The sequence below is a fragment of the Mus caroli genome, unplaced genomic scaffold, assembly GCF_978045245.1.
Source record: "Mus caroli unplaced genomic scaffold, Mus_caroli_1 scaffold_2, whole genome shotgun sequence".
Taxonomy (NCBI): domain Eukaryota; kingdom Metazoa; phylum Chordata; class Mammalia; order Rodentia; family Muridae; genus Mus; species Mus caroli.
The window spans coordinates 164,169,460-164,197,268 of NW_028227257.1; the positions used below are offsets into that span (position 1 = coordinate 164,169,460).

Consider the following 27,809-nt stretch of genomic DNA (forward strand, 5'->3'; position numbering starts at 1 on the left):
TTTCAGATTATGAAATTGGCCTATTTTGTTTTGCTAAAGGATACACTTTAATGAAAGGTAAACAAATGAGAAAATGATTTAGTAACAATTCTTATTTTTATGTAAATGTTGAAGCACTGGCTTGAGTATCATTATGTTCTGCTTTGAAGGTCCTTCTAAATTTTAACATGAGATTCCAAGCAAAACAAATACACTATGAACAATTTGTGCTGCTGTTTTCATTAAACATCATATCACTCTTTTCAACAGAATATTGTCAGTCTCAAGCTCCTCACTATTCAAATCCCGTGTCAGCTGTTTTCAGCATGTGACAACTGTGAGCTTTGCTTTTAAAATGTTTATTTCTTTGTCCTTAAGGATTATATTCCTGTCCACATAATAGTTTGGCACCCTACTGTTTTATAAAATTGAGCATACATAATTTCATTTTTAGACAATTAACTTTAAATTATTCCAGAAGAACTCAATATTTTATTAATGCCAGCAAGCTACCAGAATAGAATTAAACTTAACATTGAACTGTTCCATTTTAAGATATTCCTTAGCGGTTCGTTAGATTGAATTTGTTGAAGTATAGCTTTCTCCATGGTGGGTTAACAGAAGCAAAACTTTCAAATCACTGAACACTCTTGAAAAAGCTGTTATAAACACATGTAACATTAACTAGCACTAGAGAGTTTCTCTCTAGTTAGCCAAAGGGTGCTCAGATGAAGTGCAAACATAGCATTTGTTGATTGGAAAATCAAAACAAATTTAAAAGGATGCCTTAGTGGTCTCAGGCTGTATTTGATTATCAGCAGATGTTGTTCAAGCATCTACTTCTTTAGAATCTAGCAAAAAGGAAAATGGCTTCTCTTCTGTATTCATACCCTTCCCTGATTCTGATAGAGAATCACAAGCCCAAGGAGAAAGAAACCAAAATGCAAAATGTATGCCAGGTAGGTACAAACACACACTTTTCATCACCATATCATTGATGGAAAGAAGAGAAAATAAACATATATTTTATATCCAAAAAGCAAATACAACTCAAATCATCCCAGAAGAAGGAGCTGTGGATATGGGCTCAGCTTAACTCTCTGCTTAAGAAAAGTTAAGTTTTGAGTTTTTGAAATAACAATGCTACTACAATTGAAATTGGTTTTCTTTCCTTGAATATTTGTTTTGCCTGCTGTTATATTAGCATGCTATGTATATAGTAAGAATCAAATGAAATACAGTTAAGTGAATGGTGATATTCAACAGACACTTTTACCTTCATTCCCCAAAGAGAAATCCTATTGCTAGACTAGTGTTTTTTTGTTTGTTTGTCTGTTTGTTTGAGTTTTTTTTCCAATTATTTTCTCCATTTTCCAACCAGGGCTGGTTCACCCCTCCTTAGGCAACCTGGTGGTCTCCCAGGTGATCCCATATTGATGCCAATCTTAGTGCAGACACCTGATCGGCATAGCACACTACAGCCCAGAACTCCTGGACTCAAGCGATCCTCCTGTCTCAGCCTCCTGAGTAGCTGGGACTACAGGCGTGTACCACTGTGCCTGTCTATTTACTCCATTTTCAAAGATACTTCAGACTAATTTCATGAAAGATACTATTTCCACTGCAGTGCAACATCAGCTCATGGTGGAGATACAGAATGGTTGCTCAGGTTAGAACACAGGGGACTGTGAGTTTAGTTTCTTCAACAACCATTTTGTTTAAGTGCTTCATTTAATCAATTAATGCCAGAATTTAGCTGCTGCTCTCCTCTTTTTTTTCATTTTTTTATTAGATATTTTCTTCATTTACATTTCAAATGCTATCTCCAACACCCCCTATAGCCCACCAACCCCGTCCTGCTCTTCAAAACACCTACTCCCGCTTCCTGGTCCTGGCATTCCCCTGTACTGGGGCATATGATCTTCCAAACACCAAGGGCCTCTCCTCACATTGATGGCGAACTAGGCCATCCTCTGCTACATATGCAACTAGAAACACAGTTCTGGGGAGTACTGGTTAGTTCATATTGTTGTTCCTCCTATAGATCTGCAGACCCCTTTGGCTCCTTGGTTACTTTCTCTAGCTCCTTCATTAAGGGACCTGTGTTCTATCCAATAGATGACTGTGAGCATCCACTTCTGTATTTGCCAGGCAGTGGCATAGCCTCACAAGAGAGAGCTACGTCAGGGTCCTGTCATCAAAATCTTGCTGGCATATGCAATAGTGTCTGGGTATGGTGGTTGTATATGGGGTAGATTCTGTGTTGGGGCAGTTTCTGGATGGTCCTTCCTTCTGTCTCAGCTCCGAACTTTGTCTCTGTAACTCCTTCCATGGGTATTTTGTTCCCCATTTTAAGAAGGAACAAAATATCCACGTTTTGATCTTCCTTCTTTTTGAGTTTCATGTGTTTTGAAAATTGTATCTTGGATACTCTAAGTTTCTGGGCTTATATCCACTTATTAGTGAGTGCATATCATGTGTGTTCTTTTGTGATTGGGTTACCTCACTCAGGATGATATCCTCCAGATGCATCCATTTGCCGAAGAATTTCATGAATTCATTGTTTTTAATTGCTGAGTAGTACTCCATTGTGCAATTGTACCACATTTTCTGTATTAATTCCATTCCTCTTTTGAGGGACATATGGGTTCCTCCAGCTTCTAGCTATTATAATTAAGGCTACTATGAACATAGTGGAGCATGTGTCCTTATTACAAGTTGGAACTTCTTCTGGATATATGCCCAGGAGAGGTATTGCTGGATCTTCCAGTAGTACCATGTCCAATTTTCTGAGGAACTGCCAGACTGATTTCCAGAGTGGTTGTACCACCTTGCAATCCCACCAGCAATGGAGGAATATTCCTCTTTCTCCACATCCTTGCCAGCATCTGCTGTCACCTGAATTTTTGATCTTAGCCATTCTGACTGGTGTGAGGTGGAATCCCAGGGTTGTTTTGATTTGCATTTCCCTGATGATTAAGGATGTTGAACATTTTTTTCAGGTGCTTCTCAGCCGTTCAGTATTCCTCAGTTGAGAATTCTTTGTTTAGCTCTGTACTCCCATTTTTAATAGTGTTATTTGATTTTTTTGGAGTCCATCTTCTTGAGTTCTTTATAAATATTGGATATTAGTCCCCTATCTGATTTAGGATTGGTAAAGATACTTTCCCAATCTGTTGGTAGCCTTGTTTTTTTCTTATTGACAGTGTCTTTTGTCTTACAGAAGCTTTGTAATTTTATGAGGTCCAGTTTGTCAACTCTCGATCTTACATCACAAGCCATTGCTGTTCTGTTCAGGAATTTTTCCCGTGTGTCCATATCTTTGAGGCTTTTCACCACTTTCTCCTCTATAAGTTTCAGTGTCTCTTGTTTTATGTGGAGTTCCTTGATCCACTTAGACTTTGACAGAGGGCCCCAAGGTCCGCAGAGGAGTCTTCACGCTTCAGGCACCCTAAGTGCTCTCCTCTTTTAAAGATAGTGACTGACACAATAGGGAGACACTTTGCCCAGCAAAGAGACTTCCAGGTGACAAGATGTTACCTGGGAAATGAGTTTCCACACATCCTTGTCCGCATCTCTTTGCCTACTGCCTGGAAATTCATGAGTGTGGCTGCAGACTTGAACTGAGAACCTCCCCTCATCAGCAGAAAAGTATAAAAAGAGACCCCATTTCTCCCAAGTGGGCTTTGATTTCTCTCTTCAGATACTCCATAAGGTTTTTCTGTCTCTAGTTTGGAGTCTAAACTCTGTCCTTGTTACCCCCACCATTACCTCTCCGTTTGTGTCTCTTCCATTCTAATTATTTTATTTATTTCCCAAATCCTATGCCCCTAGTAGTCCCCCCTCACACAGCATTAACAACGTTTAAAATAAAGTCCTTATTTCTCAGCAATGCATCCATATTTCTCTTGAACTCAACCTCCATTGAAATCACTCACTAACAGTTTTAAGGGAAGGCCCAGGGAGGGAAAGTGGACAGGGGTGGTGGGAGAGGGGAATGTGGTGTGGTATTGGGCAGGGGGAAGGACTGAAGCTCTGAGGACCAGCAGAAAGGAAACAGGCAAGCTCAAGAGGTAGGAGGTTGGGGACAACCCTCCAGAACATACCAGAGACCTGGGAGGTGAGAGACTCCCAGGAATCAAAAGGAGGGACCTTAGAGGAGATGCCCTACAGTGGGGAGAGGGAACTTGTAGAGCCTACCTCCAGCAGAAAATCAGGGCGTCAAGTGAGTGATGGGTTGCCATCCCACAATCAAAACTGACCCATAATTGTTCCTGTCTGAAAGAATTGCAGGGGTGGAAATGGAGAGGAGCCTGAGGAAAAGAAGGTCCAGTGACAGGCTCAAAGTGGGATCCAGCTCAAGGGGAGGCCCCAAAGTAATAGCACACTATTACTGAGGCTAGGGAGTGCTCACAAAAAAGGGCCTCATGATAGGGATCATGACCCAATAAGCATCTGAAAGAGTCAGATGCAGATATTTGCTCCCAATCAATGGATAGAAGCTGCTGACCCCTGTGGTTGAATTAGGGAAAAGTTGGAAGAAGCTGAGGAGGAGGACAACCCTATAGGAGAACTAGACACTCCCTACCCAAGATCTATCAAACACTGGACCACCAACCAGGCAGCAGCTAATATGAGACCCCCAACACATATACTGCAGAGGACTGCTGGGTCTGTGTTTAGTCAGAGAAGATACATCTAACCCTCAAGAGACAGGAAGACCCAGGGAGTTTAGAGGTGTTAGTGAGGTGGGGAGTTGGGGGTGGGGACATCATCCTGGAGACAGGGGGTGGGGAGTAAGTATGGAATGTGGAACAGTCAGAGAGTTGAACAGGAGGGAAATAAAATCTGGAGTTTAAAGTAAGTAAGTAAGTAAGTATATATATATAATATTAAAATATATATTATTTTAAAAATATTATTAAAAATATATGATAAAAACAGCTCTTATAAAGGGGTTTAGACTAAAATAAAGTAAAAATTCTATTTACTACCTATACATATTGGGCTCAAAGTATTTTATCGTGGTTGTAATGCATTTCTACAAGTACAATGATTCCTTTAGGAAAATCAATGATTACTTTAGTAGCAATAATTCTTTGAAAATTCAGAACTAAGATATGTTCCAATGATTTTAATGAATTTATTTACTACATACAAGGTTGGTCCAGAGCATCCTATTTTTGAAGTCAAGCTCTTCTTCAGGAAATGCTATTTACAAAATATTTTCCAGATATTAGCACTTTTTGAGGTGGTTTCTCATATCGAGCCTAGATCAACTTCACACTCCAGATGTTCTTGTCTTAGCTTCCACAAGGTGGAAATGTTGGTGAGTGCCATAGATCTGATGTTTTGTGATAAAAAAATAACCTAACAAAAAGTAACATAGGGAAGGGAGATGCCCGGGATGAGGGAGCACCCTCTCAGAGGGAAGGAAGAGGGGGAATGGAGTGAGGAACTGTGGAGGGGGTACTAGGAGGGGAGCAAGAAATGGAATGTAAATAAATGAAATAATAAACAAAAACCAACTTTGGGGTAAAGGGTTTCCTCCCTCCCCCCTCATAATTATAGGAGCATCACTGCTGGGAATTGGGTGGCTGTCACTTAAAGCAACTTTCTACATCCATAGTCAAGACCATGAATGAATGTGTGCATGCCTCCTGGACTTAGTTGGCTTTTCTGCTCTTATATTGTTCAGTACCTCAAGTCCAGGGAATTCTGTCTCATACAGTGGTCTGGACCTTCCCATATCAATTAACACAATCAAAGCAATCGAATACAGACATGGCCACAGTTCAAACTAATCTAGAAATCCATTGAGACTCTCTGCCCAGGTAATTCTAGACCCTATCAACTTGACAACTGAAGCTACCAATAACCTGGCTAACAGCAAATATTTTTACTTGCATAATTTGTTTGTGTGTAGTAGGTCTCACTTTCAAATTAGGAATCACTCTTTCACACAACTTGAGCAAAACCATTAAGGAAAATATAATTATATTTTTAATATTAGCCATCATTTCCACCATGTTCTCATACCATCTCAGATTGCATAAAGATGTTTATTACAAAGCTGAGTTTCTAAGCTATTTCCTGGATCCATTACTAGGAAGCAAATGGACTTGCATTTTGACAGTCTCCGTATCTGTTCTTATCTAACATTAACAGCTGACAATGTCTGAAATTGGGGGTCACTTGGATTTAAAACATGTTGAAAACAAATATGTCTTGGCTACACATTATTCTGTCCTGTACTTATTGTTACTTGTGTCACTATGCACCCACCCTCACATTCAGGCTGGCTTCATCAAGGCCACACTGCTAGGCCCCATTCCAGCAGAGATATGCATGTTTTCACTCTTTTGAAAAGCTCTGGAATGCTCCCTTAATACTGGCATCCTCCTGAAATTTGGTTGGATAGACAGGTATGTCCAGATGTCCTAGAAAGGCAAATGGATTGAATAGAGAATACACTACAGTCTCAGTCTGTACTGTGTCTATTGTAGTCTCCACTTCTAGACATAAGAACAACTTACACATCATCATTGGCTATATATCATTGAAACCTCATGGTTATTTGATGTCTTTGAAAAAAAGATGACATCTGTTCTCTTTCCTGTCTATGTTGTCCAACCAAAGGTTACCATGGAACGCCATAACTGGGGTTTATTGAAATATTTTGTTGTATCTGATATATCAACAAATATATAACTCCTATAATAGGAAAGTTTTTACAATTATAAAAGAGCCATATTTCATATCATTAACCAGATATACTGACTTTTTATACTGAAAATCATAAAGATTTAAGCAATGTTAATATTAATTATTTTGAAGACATTGAAGAATACTTTTGATGCTCTAGATCTAACAGAACAGCAATGGCTTGTGCTGTAAGATCGAGAGTTGACAAATGGGACCTCATAAAATTGCAAAGCTTCTGTAAGGCAAAAGACACTGTCAATAAGACAAAAAAGACCACAAACAGATTGGGAAAGTATCTTTACCAATCCTAAATCAAATAGGGGACTAATATCCAATATATATAAAGAACTCAAGAAGATGGACTCCAAAAAATCAAATAACCCTATTAAAAATGGGGTACATAGCTAAACAAAGAATTCTCAACTGAGGAATACTGAATGGCTGAGAAGCACCTGAAAAAATGTTCAGCATCCTTAATCATCAGGGAAATGCAAATCAAAAAAACCCCTGAGATTCCACCTCACACCAGTCAGAATGGCTAAGATCAAAAACTCAGGTGACAGCAGATGCTGGCAAGGATGTGGAGAAAGAGGAACACTACTCCATTGCTGGTGGGGTTGCAAGCTTGTACAACCAATCTGGAAATCAGTCTGGCAGTTCCTCAGAAAATTGGACATGGTACTACTGGAAGATCCAGCAATACCTCTCCTGGGCATATACCCAGAAGATGTTCCAACTTGTAATAAGAACACATGCTCCACTATGTATGTTCATAGCAGCCTTAATTATAATAGCCAGAAGCTGGAAAGAACCCATATGTCCCTCAACAGAGGAATGGATACAGAAAATGTGGTACATTTATACAATGAGTACTACTCAGCTATTAAAAACAATGAATTCATGAAGTTCTTAGGGAAATGAATGCATCTGGAGGATATCATCCTGAGTGAGGTAACCCAATCACAAAAAAACATACATGATATGCACTCACTGATAAGCAGATATTAGCCTAGAAACTTAGAGTATCCAAGATACAATTTTCAAAACACATGAAATTCAAGAAGAAGGAAGACCAAAATGTGGATATTTTGTTCCTTCTTAAAATGGGGAACAAAATACCCATGGAAGGAGTTACAGTGACAAAGTTCGAAGCTGAGACAGAAGGAAGGACCATCCAGAGACTTCCCCAACAGGGAATCTACCCCATATACAACCACCATACCCAGACACTATTGCATATGCCAGCAAGATTTTGCTGACAGGACCCTGATATAGCTTTCTCTTGTGAGGCTATGCCAGTGCCTGGCAAATACAGAAGTGGATCCTCACAGTCATCTATTGAATAGAACACCCTTAATGAAGGAGCTAGAGAAAGTACCCAAGGAGCTACAGGGGTCTGCAACCCTATAAGAGGAGCAACAATATGAACTAGCTAGTACTCAACACCACCCCTGCCTCCCCAGAGCTCATGTCTCTAGTTTCATATGTAGTAGAGGATGACCTAGTTGGCCATCAATGGGAGGAGAGGCCCTTGACCTTGTGATGATCATTTGCCTCAGTACAGGGGAATGCCAGGGCCTGGAAGCAGGAGTGGGTGGGTTGGAGAGCAAAGGCAAGCGGAGCGTATAGGGTGCTTTGGGGATAGGATTTGAAATATAAATGAAGAAAATATCTAAGAAAAAAAAAAGAAAGAAAAAAAAAGAATATTGCTGCTTGAGCCCCAGAAATCTCAGAAAGTATGAGTTCTTTCTGTTGCTTCCTCTTGTCTATAATTCACTCTACAAACCAACAAGAAACTAGCTTCCAGAGCTACACTGGTAAAATATAACTAAATCACTCCCCTCCTCTCTAAGTGTTTAAACCCAAAGGCGAAGAATAAGACCGTCCTGCCCCATACTAAGCAGCCCTGATCTTCCATAAGTCTACTTCTTCTCCATACTCAGCTTACAATGGGGCTGCATTTTTGCAACAATCAACTCTGACCCATTCAAGGCTATTCTGTTTGAGGTAAAATTGCCTTTCACCCTGTTGGTGCATTTTACTTCCTTCTAAAGGTCCTTCCTGGCCAGGTAGTCACAGCAACTCCCACCTTTTCAATTCTAGTAAAACACTTCTCACCATCAAAGTCCCATGTAATTATTAATTAATTTACTTTCTAGTTTACTAAATTAGACTTTGAGCTCTACAAGAGCTATGGCTTTGATCAGTACTTGACTATTGTGACTTCTCATTGTTTAATCAGTGCCTGGTTTGATAAGGTAAGTGGTGTGCTATAAAATAAGCAAATATTTTAATCATCAAAATATATTTTAATTAAAAGCTCATTTTTGGATGAGGATAAATGATCTGAGGGTAAATATCTCCCTAAAGGTGCAAAAAAGAAAATGGGACAGGAGTGGGTTACAAAGAAAACACAAAAGACAAATGTGTTTTCTCTTCTGCAGAACCTAGTTTTAAAATACATATTATATTTATGAACCATATATATAATGTATTAATATTGATATAAACACATATAAATATTATGTGACATGAATGGAAAAGTATTTGGGAAGAGAGGTGATCAGCACATTGAGTAAGGGGGTAAAATTGGATATCAGACATAAATTTGAGGAAAGTACAATGATCTATATACATAAGAAGATGATAATGAAACTATTATTTTATATGGCTAACTTTAAAAATCAAATAAAAATTAAGTCAGTAGAACTCTTTTCTTAAAATGTTTTATACATCTGCTCTCCACACTCTGTTTGTTTCTCCTATCATAGTTCCCAATAGCACATATTTTATTCACTCTACAAGTATTTGTTCAAAGACTGTCTCCCAATTACAAAACATAAATTCTATTAGTGAATTGAATCTCTCTTCTTTTTCTCTTTTTCACCTACTTTTCCTCCCTATCTCCCTCATGCTCTTCTCTTTTCCTCTCTTCCTCCCTTCTCCTCCATCCCCTCTGTCCTACTCAATATATAGTCTTGTACAGGAACTTAGAGACTTTATTCTTGACTATGTGACATAATGATACAGGGTAAAATTAAAATGATTAACTCAAATTCTCTCAATTCAATAAACACACCTCTCCTTAGAAAAACATGAGCTAAGTATTTCCATAAATGTCTTTCAATACTGGATCTCCTTATGTGTACTTGTAATGCAAATCCTCTTAGACATTGGGCCAGCCATGGCATATATCTCGTCTTAATTTTTGCTTCCTCAAAGTGGAAATTAATGGAAATAAACAAAACAATTAAATTAAATCTTTTTTTTTTTGAGCAAGCTCAATTTGAGAGTTGAGTAATTGCTAGTTGCCTATTACCAGTCTAGGCTTAATGAGCACAGGCAAGAAAGAAAGAATAGTGGGATCAAACAATCAGGGAGACATTTGTGCTACTTTATCTAACACATCCCTTGTTTTGTTTAGTGTTCTTTTTTTTTTTTTTCCATAAATGTACCAAAGTCTGCAGAAATAATGCTGGAAAGCAAGACCGAGTTTAGAAGCTTACAGGTCTATGGAGAAATTAGTAAAATGCAGTGGGGAAATTAACATGAATAAAAGGCAATGAGCCATAGTTAAACCAATTAATGAGAGCCATTTTGGAATGTATATAACTGGGTTGCTCAAAATTAAAACTGAATCTGATATTTTAAATCTGAGCTCCATATTCAACACGATACTAGCCAGTAACATGTAGAAACACATACTTGTGGTGGTAGGAGTCAGCAGAATCCCGTGAATCACTACCTATATCACATTTGCTATGTCGTAAATAATATGCACAGGTCTTAGGCATAAGGCCTCTCTATATATGCTATTTTGAAAAGTCATCCAATTTTCTTGCAGCATTAAGGATGCACCTGTTTAAAATTAGCTTGCTTAACACATTCAACTGTCAGATGCAAGCAGACCAGGTGAGCTAGAAAGATCCAAAGCTGGAAGTCACAGAGATTAAAATTCAATGCCCAGACTTATCACCTACCAGTCTGGAAACCTCAAAGAAGTATCTTAGCCGAAGTACCTTGGCTTCCTCTGACAATGAATTCCTTTAAAATGTACTCTTAAACATAATACTGGTAAACACTTCAGCATGCTATCTGGCTGAGCAATCTCTCAACAAAATGAAAAATCTAACAGTCGAAGTGGATTTCAACCTATGGGTATGCTTTGCCTGAAAATTGCTTTCATCAAATTTAAAATATGTATCTCAACAGAATGCATATTTTAAAAGCAGTTAATATTGGTATGTTTCTAGTTAATATTTCAAAATGTTCATTTACTTAAACATTATTTTAGGCAGAAATTGTAATTATCCAAAAATGATACATGTCTGCTGTCCTACTATGTAGAAAACTGATGCAGAATGATACAGTGTTCAAGACTACCCCAGGTTACAGTGTAAGACCCTATTTCAAATAACTAACCTAAACAAAACCATCCTAGCTGATAAGGGTCATGAACTTGTGTTGCTTTCCCACAGAACTTCTGGCCTTAGGAGTAGAAAATCTCTTATCCTGGAACATCCTTAAGTCCCAGAAAAACCTACACATGACTTATTTATCCAGACTAATCATAATTTATTACTTAGATAATATAATATCAATATATTTATAGACAAAGGCGCTAAAGGGAAATATTATATATGGTCTTTACCATGAACACACCTGCACAGGATATGAACAAATGTGCTAATACCAGCAACCCTTACCCTAATGGTGATGCTTTGGGATGGCTCGGTCTTGAAGTAGCTATGGATGTGGTTGATAAGTAACTTTCACTTAATCGCTTTTAGCATTTTTTTACTTCAGAAGTCAGTATCTAAACAAATTTTGAATAATTTCTGATATGCTTGTGATCTTTACAAAATCTTAGCATATATATATATATATATATATATATATATATCAATCTTTGATTTATAGTGGCTCTGCCCACTCTACATATATAGCTCAGTTAATATCTGCATAGAAAAATATTAACTGTCTGCTTGGTTTTTCATTATTTGAAATTCATTTCTCAAAGGAAATGCCTGGTACAACAGTTCAATTGAAAACAAAACTAATGTTCTCATAAACAATGCTCCAGCTGCAATTATGCAGTGGTTACTCTAAAGTTAGCCAGGTAAAAATGGAATGCCCAACACTGGGGAGAGAAAAATTACAGAATCTACCTCCAGTACAAAGACAGGGCACCAAGTGGAGGGATGGGGTTGCCATCCCACAGTCAAAACCACTGACTCAGATTTGTTCACGTCTAAAAGAACTGCAGGGACAAAAATGGAGAAGAGACTGAAGAAAAGGAGGTCCAGTGACTGGTCCAAATTGGGGTCCATCTGAAGGGGAGGCTCCAAGGTATGACACAATTACTGATGCTATGATGTGCTTACAGATAGGAGCATAGCATCCTCTGAGAGGACCAACAAGCAGCTAACTGAGGCACATGCAGATACTTACACCCAAACAATGGGCCCAACCATAAGTGACCTCTATGGTTGAATTAGGGAAAGGATGGAAGAAGCTGAAGAGGAGGGCGACCCCATAGGAAGACCAATAGTCTTAACTAACCCAGACTTGAGATCTCTCAGACACTAGACCACCAATCAGGCAGCATACACTAGCTGATAAGCCCCCAACACATATACAGCAGAAAACTGTCTGGTCTGGCCTCAGTTAGAGAAGAGGCACTTAACCCTTGAGAGACTTGAGGCCCAAGGGAGTGGAGAGGCCTGGTAGGTTGGAGATGGGGGTAGGGTGGGGAGTGAGGAAATCCTCTTGGAAAAGGGGGAGAGGGTGGGCCGGGGTGGAGGAGGAATGGAATGTGGAATGTGGAAGGGCAGACCAGGAGGAGGTAATGAATGAACTGTAAAAAAAAAATAAAAGTAATAAAATGAAATAAAAATTTTCTTATTGTCATGAAATTGTGCATTCTCTTTATTCCTTCAGTAATATTTAACATGTCTTTTAACATGCTTTTAGCATGGTAGAAATGCTGCAGCAAATGAATGAAAAGACAGCATCTCTCCTCTATCTAGCAAGCCACTAAGCAACATCATCTGGAGGGAGAAGTTGGCTTTTTATAGACTCTTAAAGATGGAGGCTGTAACTCCACCTGGGTGCAGGGCTCCTGTTCTTCATTACTGTTTTTCATGCACCTTGGACATACTTGATGTGCACAATGGTTCAATGAACCAAGTGACTTCTTTTTTTTTTTTTTCCAAGACTGGGTTTCTCTGTATAGCCCTGGCTGTCCTGTAACTCAATTTGTAGACCAGGCTGGCCTTGAACTAGAAATCTGCCTGCCTCTGCCTCCCAAGTGCTCAGATTAAAGGTGTATGCCACTACACCTGGCCCAAGTGACTTCTTAGCAGTCTTCGGTATTAATCTTCTACAGTCGTGCATACTGGGTAACCCCAATGGTCAATTTGCTTGGATTTAAAATCAACTATGAGACATGCCTCCAGGCTGGTTGGAGAGGGTATTCCCAGGAATAATTAAAAGTGGGGTAATAACCCAGCCCTGGCACTTAGGATCTTATTAAAATCATGGTCGCTTGCCTGCTTGCCTTTGGGGTTTGTGGTGAGGTATAGACCCTATAGTGTTTTCTGTTGTTACCATGAAATCCAAGCTTCTTTTGCCTTTGATCATACACAAAGGGCAGCTGCTCTCTAATAATACCTAGGCCCTCAGAATCATACTTGGACTACTGGGACATTCAGCATCATAGGCAAAATAGCTGGATTCTCTGCTCCTTTAACATTGGACATCCATAGTGGAACTCCCTATACTCTATTGCATAAGCCAATCTAATACGGCCCTTTTTATAATTTATATTCATTCTCATCATTTGTTCTTCTGGAGAACTAATGCATTCTGCTTTCCCCAGAAACAAACCATTGAGCTGCAATCCTCCTTGAGTCAGCTCAATCTGACTAGTTTATTCAAGTTTGTGCTCAGAGTATGTCCATCCATTATTTTGAGGAGCAGCAATCTGCTTTCAGTGTTAAATATATCTCACACTCTCCAACTTCTTTAAAACCCCTGAGATTGAACAATCTTCTTTACCTCTGAAGAAAAACAGTAAATATTTTTGACACAAGTAACCTACCCATTTTAAATTTCAAGTCAATTAGAGTACAAGACTAAAGGGACACACACATTTCAATCATTGGATGGCCAGGTGATGTCAACTTCAGCCACCATCAGTACTATTGACTAGTGACCATTCAGCTACTTGATCGGGAAAATTTTAAGAATGTGTATTTGATTACTGAAATATATCACTGCTGTGGAAAACGTAATTCATGCCATGTTTTCTGTAGAATAAGGGATGAAATTATGACCAAGGTTTAGCATGTTCATCAATCCCTGTAGAAAATTATACATCTATATCAGGTTCTGGTCTTATGGACTATGGATATTCTTAGTCATATTAATCATTTGACAAAAGAATAAATTGAAATCTCTTTTTACAAGCACATTAGTTTTACATGTTAGCCTGTCTAATTATGCCTATTTGTTCATATCTAATATCTATCTATCTATCTATCTATCTATCTATCTATCTATCTATCTAGCTAGCTAGCTAGCTAGCTAGCTAGCTATATATATATATGTACACACACATATTCACACTGATGCAAATCAGGATCTATACAAAATTTATCTCTTAGTGTCTATAGGGAACAAGTCTTTCTGAAGTTATAAAATATGGTATTTATAAATTATTGCTTTACCTTTGAAGTTTGCTGCACCAACTGCAGTTGAAACCAATCTGCGAGGACACACAAGGGCCACAACCATTGAACTGGAGACATGCTAAGAAACAGGAGAGCACAGCGTCATCAAGACTCACTGACAGTGAGGAGGGGACAGTGAGGAGGGGACAGTGAGGAGGGGAGAGGCCACACTAAAGACCACACCTGCCTCTGTGCACACCCAGGGTCAGGAGTCTCATGCTGGACAAGCATGACTAGGACTATGTGCTGAACACAATAATTATAACTCCAACTTATTAAACAGATCAGATTGTCAAACTTGAAAAATATTCTTCCCATCTCACTCTCTGAAATTGACTTACTGGGGAGTGGAGTCATCTCCACAGCTGAGATGTTGGTAATTTTGGACATTTGTAGTTCTACTCGGTGATATTCATAAATTGTTCTTCTTCGAACATCTATAAAAATAACAAGAGGAGAGTCAGCTTTGAATATTTCTCCAGTTATAAGCAAGAACATCTTAATAATAGACATGCAAGTGCTACCCATTCCTGAACAAAGCCACATCAGCTTTAATTGTTTCATTTTGCCATTGAAAATCTATGGGTCAAATCCTTCAAAATATGGAAACCTATCAAGGATCCTCTAAGGTCAATCATGTGGAGGTAGAGTGAGTGGGAGGCCTGCTCACTCAGGGAAATACCATATGTAACAATCTGTACTTCCTACAGAATTGATAAAAGACACTTTTGGTTATATATGTATAGTATATAGGGGTTTAATTTTGTAATTATCTTGTTCTTCACTGACTTTAAATTGAAGCTGTCCTAGGTGAGAAAGTATATATATTTTATTCATTATGTCACTCACTGAAAAGCTCGTCTTACTCATGAGACTGGAAAACAATGTTTAAAGAGACTAATCAAATTAATTTATTTTTGGTATAATTGAAAGAATCATATATATTCTCTTCAATCATTAATAACTGAGGAAGGAAAAACTTCCTCAGTATTTAGAAAAAAATAATCACTTCTTGATGATGTACATTTCCTTGAAGTAAGGAATCAGATCATCACATTTTGTCTTTAGCATGCATTCCTAATATATTTCTTTCCTGTGTGTTTTGCAGACACGTGGGAAATGCCCATCATATTCACTGATTTTAACACGTCAGTACACTGTTCATTCATATTCTGCTTTGGAAACCTCAGCTCGTGGCAGTAGTGAGGATGGGGATTCAATTGCCTGTACAGTCATCAACTATTTACAGGAGATGATTTTAACAAGGCTAAAATTAATGAGAATCATTTTGTTTTGGTGACCTGACAGTCAAGGACAGTTTCCAAATGGTTGCTTCTGTCACATTTGAGAGAGGACTCTGTTAAAAAAAAAAACCAACTCATTAGGGATTTACTCACTGGTTGGCCCTGCCAAGGCTGGTAGCTTTCATATGAAATGAAAAACATTTCAGAAATGTATTTAGCTCATGCGTCTTCCAGAAAGTAAGCCACAATAAATGTTTATTCCTTCAATTACTATCTTACAATTTTTTTTAGAAAAATTTAAGTTTGACTATAATACTTATCAATGAATGGCCTTTACAAATTAGAAAACAAAATAAAGTTTAACAGAGTAACACCAAGAGAAAATACAGTTCAGTGATGGAGATATTCTGGCAATATGATTCAATGTGTAAATGTTGCACTATTGGCTTGAGAAAGTATGACCAGTAACAGGGTAGGAACAATGTGTTCATTTACACAGAAACTCTACGACTCCTATCCCTTTCCACAGCCACCCCCACCAGTGGCTTCTTTTTCTTTGTTTTCCTGCATTCAAAGCAAATATTCACGAGAGAAGATAATGGTAACTTCTTGTATTGCCCTATCCTAATATTTACTAACTATCATAGTCCTTGGAATTGTCCAACACATGTTTTGCTACCATTTTCTTATTTGCATTTCCCAAGCTCAATGATTGGCTCCAAATGATTATATCATGTATTTGTTTTCCAGTCCAAATTGATCCCAGTCCTCAGGACCAGCTACTCAGGACTTGTGAACAGTAAGTCCCGTACATCATAAGGCTCATATACAGCATGGAGGCCCAGGGAAAGTAAACATAAAGAAAAACCAGGATACTATTTCAACAGTTAGAAGTTTCCCACCCAATAAGATAGTAACAGACTTTGGTATTAGTTGTTACAAAATGAAGCACGTAGAAAAACATTTTAATGTGTTAGCTATGAAATTTGGTTTTTTTTTATGTTGTACTTTCAGAAATTGTCAGTCAAACATTAAATAAAACAGCATAAACCTGGCTGGCCCGGAAGTAAGTGCTCATTTATACCTTACCTTGGGTACTTCCTTATCGTTCTTTCAGTATATTGCAAGATTTAGGATACTGCGTACGCCTAAGGGTCACGTGTTATCAGTTAATTTCTCATGTGTAAAGGAAATCAGCCCTATGGGAAAAGAACCACACTTCTTTCCCCTTTGTTCCTCAACCACCAGTCAGATGCTTAAATATGCTTCATTTCCTGGCCCCCCTCAGGAGTTATCTGCCTAGAGAATTAGAATCAAGGTTGGCAGAGGAAGACAGTGTGGCATCCTCACAGACTGTGTCATAGTTCTCCAGGTCCTAGAAAAGTACACCTCTATGTTCCGAAGACTTAGAGAAAGATTATGTAATGCCCACTTGCAATGTCATTAAATCTCATGTCATTAAATCTCATATCATTAAATCATGAGTGTCATTAGGCTCCTGCCATTAATTATATTATTTCTTTCAGAGAGAGAGAGAGAAAAAGAGATGACCGCGTCACGAAATGGAAATTAGTGGAACAGAGTATGATTGTTTTTCAACCTTAGAATCAAGTGTTGAACAAAACAAACCCAAAACAAACTCAAAAGAGTGGATAGCATTTAGGGCTCAATCATTTAGATGTCTGTTCTATACCACATTAGTCCAAACTACTGAGAAGCAAGTTTTCAATATCAAAATTCAGTTGGAAAATTAACATGCCAGCATGTTTATAAGTTGAGGTAACCAAGCTGGTTAAAATAACAATGATCCTTGTGTAGTAGGTAGGTGTAAATTAAACAAATACTTGAGGGAAGCAATTAATAAAATGATAGTAAAAGTTTGAGGGAAATAAAAACATATAAGTAAAAGAAGCATATAGTATCAAATTATAATTTAACAAACAAGCACAATTCTAACTGGGTAGCAAATTTCAGCAAAGATTGATATCAACATGTGCCCCCCTGCTTTATGGAATAATGCAGCTACTGAGAAGGGTCTTCAATGATAAGCACTACATTTAGTGATTGAGTGATATAAGAACACTTTATGTTCACACTTGCTTACTTACTTCAATTTATTCTGTCCCACTCAGCATCCAGCAAATATGCATTGAGCAAAGGAACATGCAAATGCCTGCACTTTAACCTTGTGTTAAAATTGTTTCTATGGTAGTTAAGATTTTATATTATAACCAACATAAATTCACTACTGTGAATAAATCAAAAAGCAATTTAAGTAAGTAAAAAACTTGGTCTTGCTTGGCATATTTGGGCTCAGATGAAAAGTCAGTGAAGACACAAAAATTTAAATGAAATAGTTTAACTGAGTTTCCAAGGGAGAAGTTTCTTGTTTATGGCATCCCTAGAGAAGTTCTCAGATGTTTAAGGTTTATGAATTAGAGCTTTCTTTTCTTTTTTTTTCTTAATTTTTTTAATTATATAAATGCATTTTATACATCAAACATATTAGTCATATTGAGTATTTTGGGAATCAAATAATACATAAAAATTTGTTCAACTTTTGTATTCATATCCTTTCATACCCTAAAAATATCATTTTTATAGGATATTTTCTTTATTTTTATTATTATTTATTTATTTGTTGTTAGATATGTTCTTTATTTACATTTCAAATGTTATCCACTTTCCTGGTTTCCCCTCCAAAAACCCCCTATCCCTTCCCCCCTCCTGCTGCTCACCAACCCACCCACTCCCACTTCCATGAAATGCAAGAAGGAAGACCAAAGAGAGGATACTTGGATCCTTCTTAGAAGGGGGGACAAAATAACCATTTCAGGAGCTACAGAGACAAAGTTCAGAGCAGAGACTGAAGGAATGACCATTCAGGGAATACCCCACCTGGGGATCCATCCCATAAACAACCACCAAACCCAGACACTATTGTGGATGCCAACAAGAGCTTGCTGACAGGAGCCTGATATAGCTATCTCTTCAGAGGCTCTGTCAGTGCCTGACAAATACAGAAGTGGATGCTCATTGGGCAGAGCACAGGGTCCCCAATGAAGGAGCTAGAGAAAGTATCCAAGGAGCTGAGGGGTTTGCAGCCTCATAGGAGGAACAACAATATGAACTAACCAGTACCCCCAGAGCTCCCTTGGACTAAACCACCAACCAAAGAAAACACATGGTGGGACTCATGGCTCTAGCTGCATATGTAGTAGAGGATAGCCTAGTCCATCATCTATGGGAGGAGAGGCCCTTGGTCTTGTGAAGGTTCTATGCCCCAGTATAGGGGAATTAGAGTTTTCTAACATCCAACGAATTCTGTGTTCTGTGGGGTTTTTTTGTTTGTTTGTTTGTTTGTTTTTAAATTCGCCTCTGTGGGCTGGGAGATTGGATAGTGCATGAGCACTTGCATAATTCACAAAAGATAAGTCTGACTCCACACCACTCACTTAGGAAATGGCTGTGGCTGGCTGCTTATCAGCCTTTCTGGGGAGTGTGCAGAGAGACACATCCCCGAGTGCCTGGACAACCGGTCTCTAGGAAATGCCAAGTTTCAGGTTCAGTGACAGGCTCTCTCAGAGTAATAAGGAAGAGAGTGACAGCGGAGGATACACATGTCCTGTCCTGTTATGCTTTCTGTATGGACACAGAAGATATGCCACAAGCACACAGATAGTGAAACAGACACACATTCAAACACAAAAACACATTTTCTCATGCATATTTACTCATACATACAAACACATTCTTTTACACACACAGATGAACATTTTCACACAAACTCACACACACACACACACACACACACCACACACACCACACACACACACACACACACACACACACACACACACATATTGACCCTTTGGTGAGATAGCAAATGCCTGAGAATCAAAGGAGCTAGTGGTACAGTGCTGCAAAGGGAAGCAATTTTCCGTTCTACAGAATGAATAATTTTGAAAGGCTTTGTACTTGGATAGAATGGAGATCAGCTTACACCATTCACTGCAGATTTATAGGCTGATCTGGCCTAAGTGAACTTAAGAGAGGACTTTGAAAATAATAAATGAGGCTCTTCTGGAACACTTGAAATGCAAGCACTGTGAAATAATTTAGAAGAAAGAAAAATCACACAATTGTTTGTGTTTTCCATCTCACATCAAAAGTTATAATTGTTAAATTACAAATGACTGTACCCTACCATCAAATCAAAATTATAAATTATTATTTATGTAATTATTTATGTATTATTTCAAATTTACTGTTGAATGGGTACACTTATACTTGAAAATTCATCATCAATCATATTTAATTCCTAAGTTATTTTAAAACTGAAAATAATATTTATGTAAATATTATACATGGCTGTCAAAATTTGATTTAAATATATGTAGGCACAAGTTTATTTTGCCATGTCTAGTACGGCATCCATTTGTCACATGTTGTTCTTGAACTTAAAATTAATTAATTAATTAATTAAGTATAATGTAAAATCTAATGTTTCAGGTTTAGTAGGCAAATAGAAGTGTGTCTCTGTCACATTTACATATGGAAGAAGCTTCCGGTCGTGTAGAACCTGGTGAACAAGGAAGGAGCCGCTCTGGGTCAGGGTGCTGCTCTGCTATCATGTCTTTGAGAATTAAAGCTAAAGCTTGTTTTACATAATCATGACTAACTCCTTGGAACAGTTGTCATGTCTCCAAACATGGGAAAATATTACTCCTATGTGAAAACTTGTACAAATGAATGTCTTCCAGAGCTCAAATACAAGGGAATTTTGAGACACATTGCTATACAAATTAACTGAAGGTTTCTTTTTTTTTTTTTTCTGGACACTAGAGGGTGTCCTCATTGAGATGTGTAATATAATAATAGAACAAAGGCACAGGATAGCATAAGCAAGGTCAACATATTTGACATAGGAATTACTGATAGAAAAGAGCTTAAAAAGTGACAGATAATATTGATGAGGAAAAGCATAGACAGACATATGCTAAGAGATTTGTACACTGTCCCTCTCAGGGTTTGTGATAGAAAACTTTCAGGCAGACCAGCAGCTATATAGTTAAGCTTCCTTGCTAAAACTATTTGTGTGTTAAAATAAGTTTCACAGTTTTAAGTTCCTTTGGTTTTGTTTTTCAGGAAACTATGAATTTTCTACTTCTATTTCAGGAAATGAATTCCTTGTTTAGCTCAAAGGGGAGGGGGCGGGGGGCAGTGAGGCTGGATGAAGAAAGTCAGTCAGCCCCAGAAGTTAAAATTGAATATTGGAATACTAAGTGTGAGGAGAGAGAAGCAAGTCCACGTCGTTAGCAAATGTTAACATGAAAGGGACATCTGTGACGAATCACTAGAGAGTTAACCTAACTATGAAATGAAGAAAATTACCCATTTCTTGGTTTAATAATTGCTTATTCTCAAAATACACTCAGTGAGAAGAGGAGAAACAAAATCTACAGAGGGATTGTTCCCAATAGTGAGACTTCCTAACATAATTTTGCAAGGGACTTAAATATTCACCTATATTCTGTTAGCATAAGTAGCAGTAACTAATGAATCTCTAGAGATTACCTTATTTTCTAGGATTAGAGGATGGGGGTAGTGGTCATGCTTTGTATTACAGAAACCTTGTGCTTTCTATATTCTGACATTTAAAAGTGTGTATTTATTTTCTCTTTTAGCTGATCATTAAATTCAACTGTGCTTTTCTTATACAGGAGCTTATATGGCAGACTGCTGTACTCAGTAATGTGTGGATACGTTGTTGAAGAGAGTAACATTTTCCTGCTCCTAGGATGATTATAAAGCAGAACACATCAATTCCCATGTTTCATTATGGCCTGATACAGCATGAGGAGGGGAGCATTAGAGACTCCATTTCTTCTTGGCTAATATTTTTTTCCTGCAGAATGAATAGTAAGGTCAACAAGAGCTGTGGGTGCCATTCCAAGTAGGCAGCTGCTGGGGAACGGAGTGGCTCTGAGCTCTAAGGCTTGGTAATGTTTGTGAAGTGAATACTGAATCCTAGGAGCATACAGAATCTGTTCAAAAGGTTCACCAGGATTTGACCAATTTATTTAATGAAAAATATAAATATTTTAGAGAATTCTTTCCCATAAAATGATCATTTTACAGCCTGAGCCTGCTTCCTAAATCACATTTTAGGAGCCTAATTCTAAGCACAGTCATTTGATCAGGAAAAACACAAATACAATATCACATATTAAAAGATCTTTCTAGAATATAATATTTTGTTCTTTGGTGGATTTGTTCTTTCTAAACCAGTGTATCAGGATGGCTGTGGGGATACATTGCCTTCTGAGCAAGTGGCACATAAGCCCCTTCCACAGATGGAAAGAAACAATGATTAAGCCAAAGCCAGAGTTCTCCTTTTTTCTCGAAGAATAAGTGACTGAGTCATGCCTGATTTAACTGAGAGTGAGAATGTGCAGACATCCTCTCCCAACAGTGGCAACCTTGACTTTCCAGGGCTCAGTCTCCTATTTAAGAGTTCTCTCAGGAAGCCTTTATGTTGCCTTACACACACGAATGCATCTTTGCTTTATTCTCAGTGCAATTAATTTTCTGAAAAATCTGCTTTGATTTAATATTTTCCTTGAATATTACCTACTGAAGTCTCTCAGATAACAAGGAGAGAGCCGATGGAGGGTATACGTGTTCTTAACTGAGTAAAATCTTCACTTAAATAAAAAGCCATCTTGTGCTGGGAGAACCCTTGAATGTTAGCAGTCACACCATCTCTTTGGAAAGCCTAGTTTCCACTCCATTTACTTCTTGCAATTGAGAGATGACATAATTAAACAAAATCATTTCAAGTCTGTTCCAAGCAGTGTACATATGTGATAAATTAAGTCAACCCCTAATGAAATAAAGGAAGGGCTTGAAATAAAGGAAGGACTTGAAAATGGGGAGCTACATGATCTACCTCCTAAATGAACTTTTCTACTACTCCTTGCTTTAAATAAATATATTTGAGGGAAGAAACAATCGTTCCCAGGATTTGCACCCGAAGGGTTATTTTGGCAGTAAAGTAGAAGAGGTTTATCAGAACATTTAGAAGGTGGTCAGAACCACACAAAATATAGCCAACACAAAAACTTTCTCTTTTCTCTTTCTTGTTTTGATGCTTTGATGAATACAGGGCCTCTGCACATACTAAGTGCATTCTCTACTCCTATGCATATCCCTAGCAACATTTTAATTTGCAGAATTCATGAACAACTGTGCAAACAATGAATGTCTTTTGACTCTACAAATTATAAACAGCATCAGCAAAAATATTATTTTCAAAAAGGAGAGATGTGTCTTCTCTGGTAGATGCAGTTTCATTTATATATTTATTTGCTTAAATTCCCTGGTTTGATAAAACATGTTAACTATAAAATGGCACAAACCATTTTTCTCATAAAATTATTAAAAGTTAATAAACAAATATGGGACACTGTAGGACTGTCAACTAAATAATTGTCACTGTTTTACAACCATTTTGCTACTACTGCTGTTGTTAGTACAGAACTCTTTAATTGAGCATCTATGCCAGAGTCTTAAAAACAGCCACATTTAAATGTCTTTATATGGACCTTGTCTTTTCTCTTTAACTAAGTTTATCAATTCAGGAGTAATGGAGATAGAACAACCCAACCAGAGTTATTAATATAAACCGCATAATAGAATTAATAAGTAACCTTTAGCGTAGTGAGTTTTTCTGAAGTTCACCCATTTGAGGTCATTGCTCTTAGAATTGAACCCCATAGAAGAATCTGCTCTTAATTACCCCTCTTCTACCTACTGGGTATTTGCTGGATCCTGTGGACAACGACAAATGCATCAGACAACCCGACTTTCACTGGATGGTTGGTAGAACTTATCTGTGTGACCAAGACAGGGATCTAGAAAAGAAGCAGAAGATGTCTATGTATTAGACCAGAATGGTACTCAGGCATAGGGGTGTATTCATCATATTTAATGAATAAAATAAAATAATAGAGATAAGTGACTAGAGAACAAACATGGTATTTCACAGAAAATAGATGTCAATGTCTCAAATTACATCTGTTTAATGCTAACAATGAGATATAGTGACAGAAAGCATCAGGTCATGTGTTGGGCAAATTGATAGTGATAAAAATAGATTCTCAGAGATATTATTGCTGTTAGGAGCTATGAAAATATCATGCACAAGTACACCATGACTCATACTGACTGTAATTTCTGTAAGAGAAATTATTTATTATTATTATTATTTGTTTTCATATGAAACTTTATTCTATATTTAATTTTATAAAAAATATAAGCTCCTGTTTACAAGTCTATAAACATGAAGACCTATTAAAAATAAGGATATTAATAAAATATATTTAATCATGCTATCACTGATGACCATACTAATCATATAATGCATGACTGCTTAAATGTATAGTTAAGTCAATCAGGTGTAATGCTAGCAGCTTTTTTAATGGAAGTGCCTAGGAAAACTTATAAGGTGATAGAGAATTTCTCAGGTCTCATAACCTGAAATTGAAAGTTAAGGAAGCTAAAGATTGTGATATGGCACATACTTATATTTTCAGCTGAAAGCCTAGGACACATTGATACATGAAACATTATCAGTTCCAAATTAGAACTTCTTTGTAGTTCTGGATTTAGGAAAGATTCCACTGAACAGGCTTACTGTATTTATTACTAGATTCACACACACACACACACACACACACACACACACACACACACCCCAAGAAACAAACAACAAAAACCCAGAAATAAGCCCATATTCAATAACATGTCAGGGAATAAAAAGGAGAAATGCACTAGAAAATCCCCCAGTAGAAAGATTGGGGCTATCCATGGATAGTTTAATAAGAAATGTATCTGAGGGGCCAGGGAAACATCTTGTAAGGTAAAAATATTTGGTTTTTGATAGCCTGAGTTTTAATCTCCTGAATGCATGCAAAAAATGTGACACAATGGTACACATCTTCCTCCAGCAAGATAGGATCCAATGGACCCAGAGAGACCTGGCCTCAAAATGTGGGAATAGACTCTTGAAAAGTTATCAACTGACTTTTACAGACACTAAAGTAAAGTTTGTTAGAAGGACATATTTAATGTGATGTTCCTGTACCAGCCATAATAAGCAGCGTAGGGATATGAGGAAAGGAAGCTGGACTGGAGGAAAGATGTTTATTTTTTCCTGTGACATCCTGGAATTGTCAAAGGCTATTTTGTTGAACTTGACAGATAATCTTATTTCGGGACTTTGTGGAATCATATTCAAATCACATTTGGGAATGGTGTTTCCCATTCACATGATTTCAGTTACATTCTTCCATCCTTTAGGTGAGGGTTGACTATTGCAAATTTTATAACAGCTTTCCCCATTCATAACAATGTAAGGTGATATATTTCATGTTATGACTTAGAAATAAGGGCTCAGTATTAATGTATCACCTTTCTTTCATAAGCATTTCAACAATTTGGATTTTACATGTCCCTTAAAAGACTATGTGTCATAGGCGAGTCACCAGGGTGGTACTTTGGGAAGTGATGGATCTTTGAGAAGAGGTAAAGCCTAGTGGGATACGGTTAAGTAATTGTGGCCTTATCTTCCAGGAGACTGTGAGATATGTTCCTCTTTCCTCTTGTTGTCTGGCTAATAAGGTAGCTGGTTTTTGTTTCTGTTTTTGTTTTAGTTCTTCTGTGGGTTCTCCAGCATGGCCATCTGGCATTGCACCAGAAACCAAAGGCAAAGATTTTACCTAATTCTGGATTGGAACAATCAATAAGAGATTGAGGACATAGCTAAATTGGTTGAGTGATTGCCTAGCAATCATGAAGTCCATCTAAGTTTCAATTATCAGTACCAAAATAAAGGGTACAGTGATTTATGCTTGTAATCCAGCACTGAGAAGGTAGGGGAAGGATAATTAGAAGTTAAACGTCATTTGGGGGACATAATGTGATTTTGAAGGTATATGGGAGTACACAAAACTACCTAAAAATATGATCTCTAAAACAGAGCATCAAAATAACTGGTTTTTCTTTACAATTTATTCATGCCAGATATTTTTTTATAGTGACAAAAGTTGACTAACATACACATTGTATTAGTGCCCAGTATCTATACTCTAGGTTTTGAAGTAACATAATGTTACTGGTACTTAAAATAAACTCCCAATCTGACAAAGAAAAAAAGCATATAGGCATATAATCAAAACCTCTCTGCAAAATTATATTTTAAAGAAAAGTTTAGAATTAACATTAAAGTTTCTTTGATGGCATTGGTCATTTTTTCCAGTCTGCAACACTGTGAGTTATGGGATACAGTAGCAGATAATTTTGAGGTGTTAAAATACTTCTTCTTCTACAATTTTCAGGATGGAATTAACAATGCCATCAACTGAGTGGTCCTACTGTATTGAAATGTACATTGTGTATACACAGCAGGCCATGTTTATTGGGTCACATGTCTTAGTCCCTGCATCCTTTGAGCAATTTACCTCCAGATTATACATTCCAACTTTCTACCTCTTTCCCATCTCTTCCCTTCTCAAGCCTCATTTATTTTCATTTTGTTTTTCTCTGTCTCTTTACTTTCTTTTACTTTCTTCCTTTTTATTTTACCTCCATGTCTATCTTCCCCTCTGCTGCTTTTTCCTAGTGTGGATATATTATACTCATGGGCTCAATTCAAGTCTTCTTTTGTCCATATTCCTTGCTATATGATTTTGTAGCAAGTGCTAGTAGGCATTTTTAGTTCCTTTCTTGGTCCTTGTCACTGTCTTGAAAGGTTATATTGTTAATTTATTATGTAATCAAGAAAAAGGTATGTTTGTTGTTTTGCCTTGTTTTGTTTGCTTCCAAGAAGAGTTCATTCTTGACTAGCTCACTGCTGGTCAGTCTCCCAGCTAATAGGTGACACACAAGACATAATGACACATTTAAGATGAGTATGGTCTGACTTTCCTCTACAAGGAGGAGAGTTGAAGAAGTTGTCTCTAATAAGATGACTTTACATCAGAAATTAAGGGAGTGACTATCAGAAATGGAAAGAATTACTGGAAACTAAATTTTGTCCATTTGCTAATCAGCAATAGGGTACCTAGTAATGTAATATTAGAAACATCGACAAAAAGTCCTCAAGAGACCTGACCTTTCTATTTTAACATTTTATGTGTATGAACCTTTAGTTTTCTACCCTTTATTCCTAGAATGGCAGATCAAATTTCTGTTATTCAGTAGGAAATCACACACACACACACACACACACACACACACACACACACACCACACACACACACACACACACACACACACACACACACACACACACACAGAGAGAGAGAGAGAGAGAGAGAGAGATTTTCAAACTCGTTTTTCTTCACAAAATATTACCTAAAGTAAAAAAGATTCCCTATAATTATATTAAAAGAGAAGAGATTTAAGTTTAATACAAAATCCTTTTGATTTCCTGAATATGTTAATGATCCACACAAATATTATAATTCCTTTTATCTTACAGTTACATATATCATCAATAAAATTGATTATGTGAAAGCAAAGTTGTAATTATCTTAGAATTTAAAGATAATTTTGTAGCATAATATAGGGGTATATACCTGCATACCAGCACAAGGAGAGCTGGGTCAGGAAAAAGCATGAATAAGAATTTGACCTGCATTATAAGACATCAAGATAGCAAGGCACAAAACAGAACCAAACCAAACAAACACAAAAGGCGGGATGACCCATGCCATAGCCATATTCTGTTGAAAACCCTGAAAATAAATAAACAAGTGAAGCTGATAAATAAAATCAATTTGTTTAATGAAAGTGGGACTTGAGACTATTTCTACACAAGTTAGTGTGGACCTTGAGTGACAAGAAAGAAGAAATTACGAAGAGAAAACTATGATGCACACATTTTTCTCTATTTTGCACTATTGAAATCTATGCTTGGTGATTCCTAGGTTTCATTTGCCTTAAGAAAAACACATGTGATTATTTTAATTTGTAATTTTCTAATATTTATATGTTGGCAACAAACTTCATGCATTCCTCATGCACCATAAAATTCACAAACAACCAGTGTATACTCCAATTTAAAGGTGACTTATCCTTGAAC

General features: G+C 37.3%; 1 protein-coding gene across 4 annotated transcripts in view; it reads right to left on the reverse strand.

The window, feature by feature from the left end:
• Positions 1-27,809, reverse strand: part of Plxdc2 (plexin domain containing 2) — a 395,182-nt gene that overhangs the window by 82,314 nt on the left and 285,059 nt on the right. For all 4 annotated transcript variants that reach the window (XM_029470933.2, XM_021154117.3, XM_021154114.2 and 1 more), the window contains 3 exons: positions 23,478-23,577; positions 14,759-14,854; positions 14,415-14,496 (listed from right to left, as the gene is read on the reverse strand). In XM_029470933.2, coding sequence (XP_029326793.1) covers positions 14,415-14,496; positions 14,759-14,854; positions 23,478-23,577 — 278 coding nt within the window. The remainder of the gene's footprint in view (positions 1-14,414; positions 14,497-14,758; positions 14,855-23,477; positions 23,578-27,809) is intronic.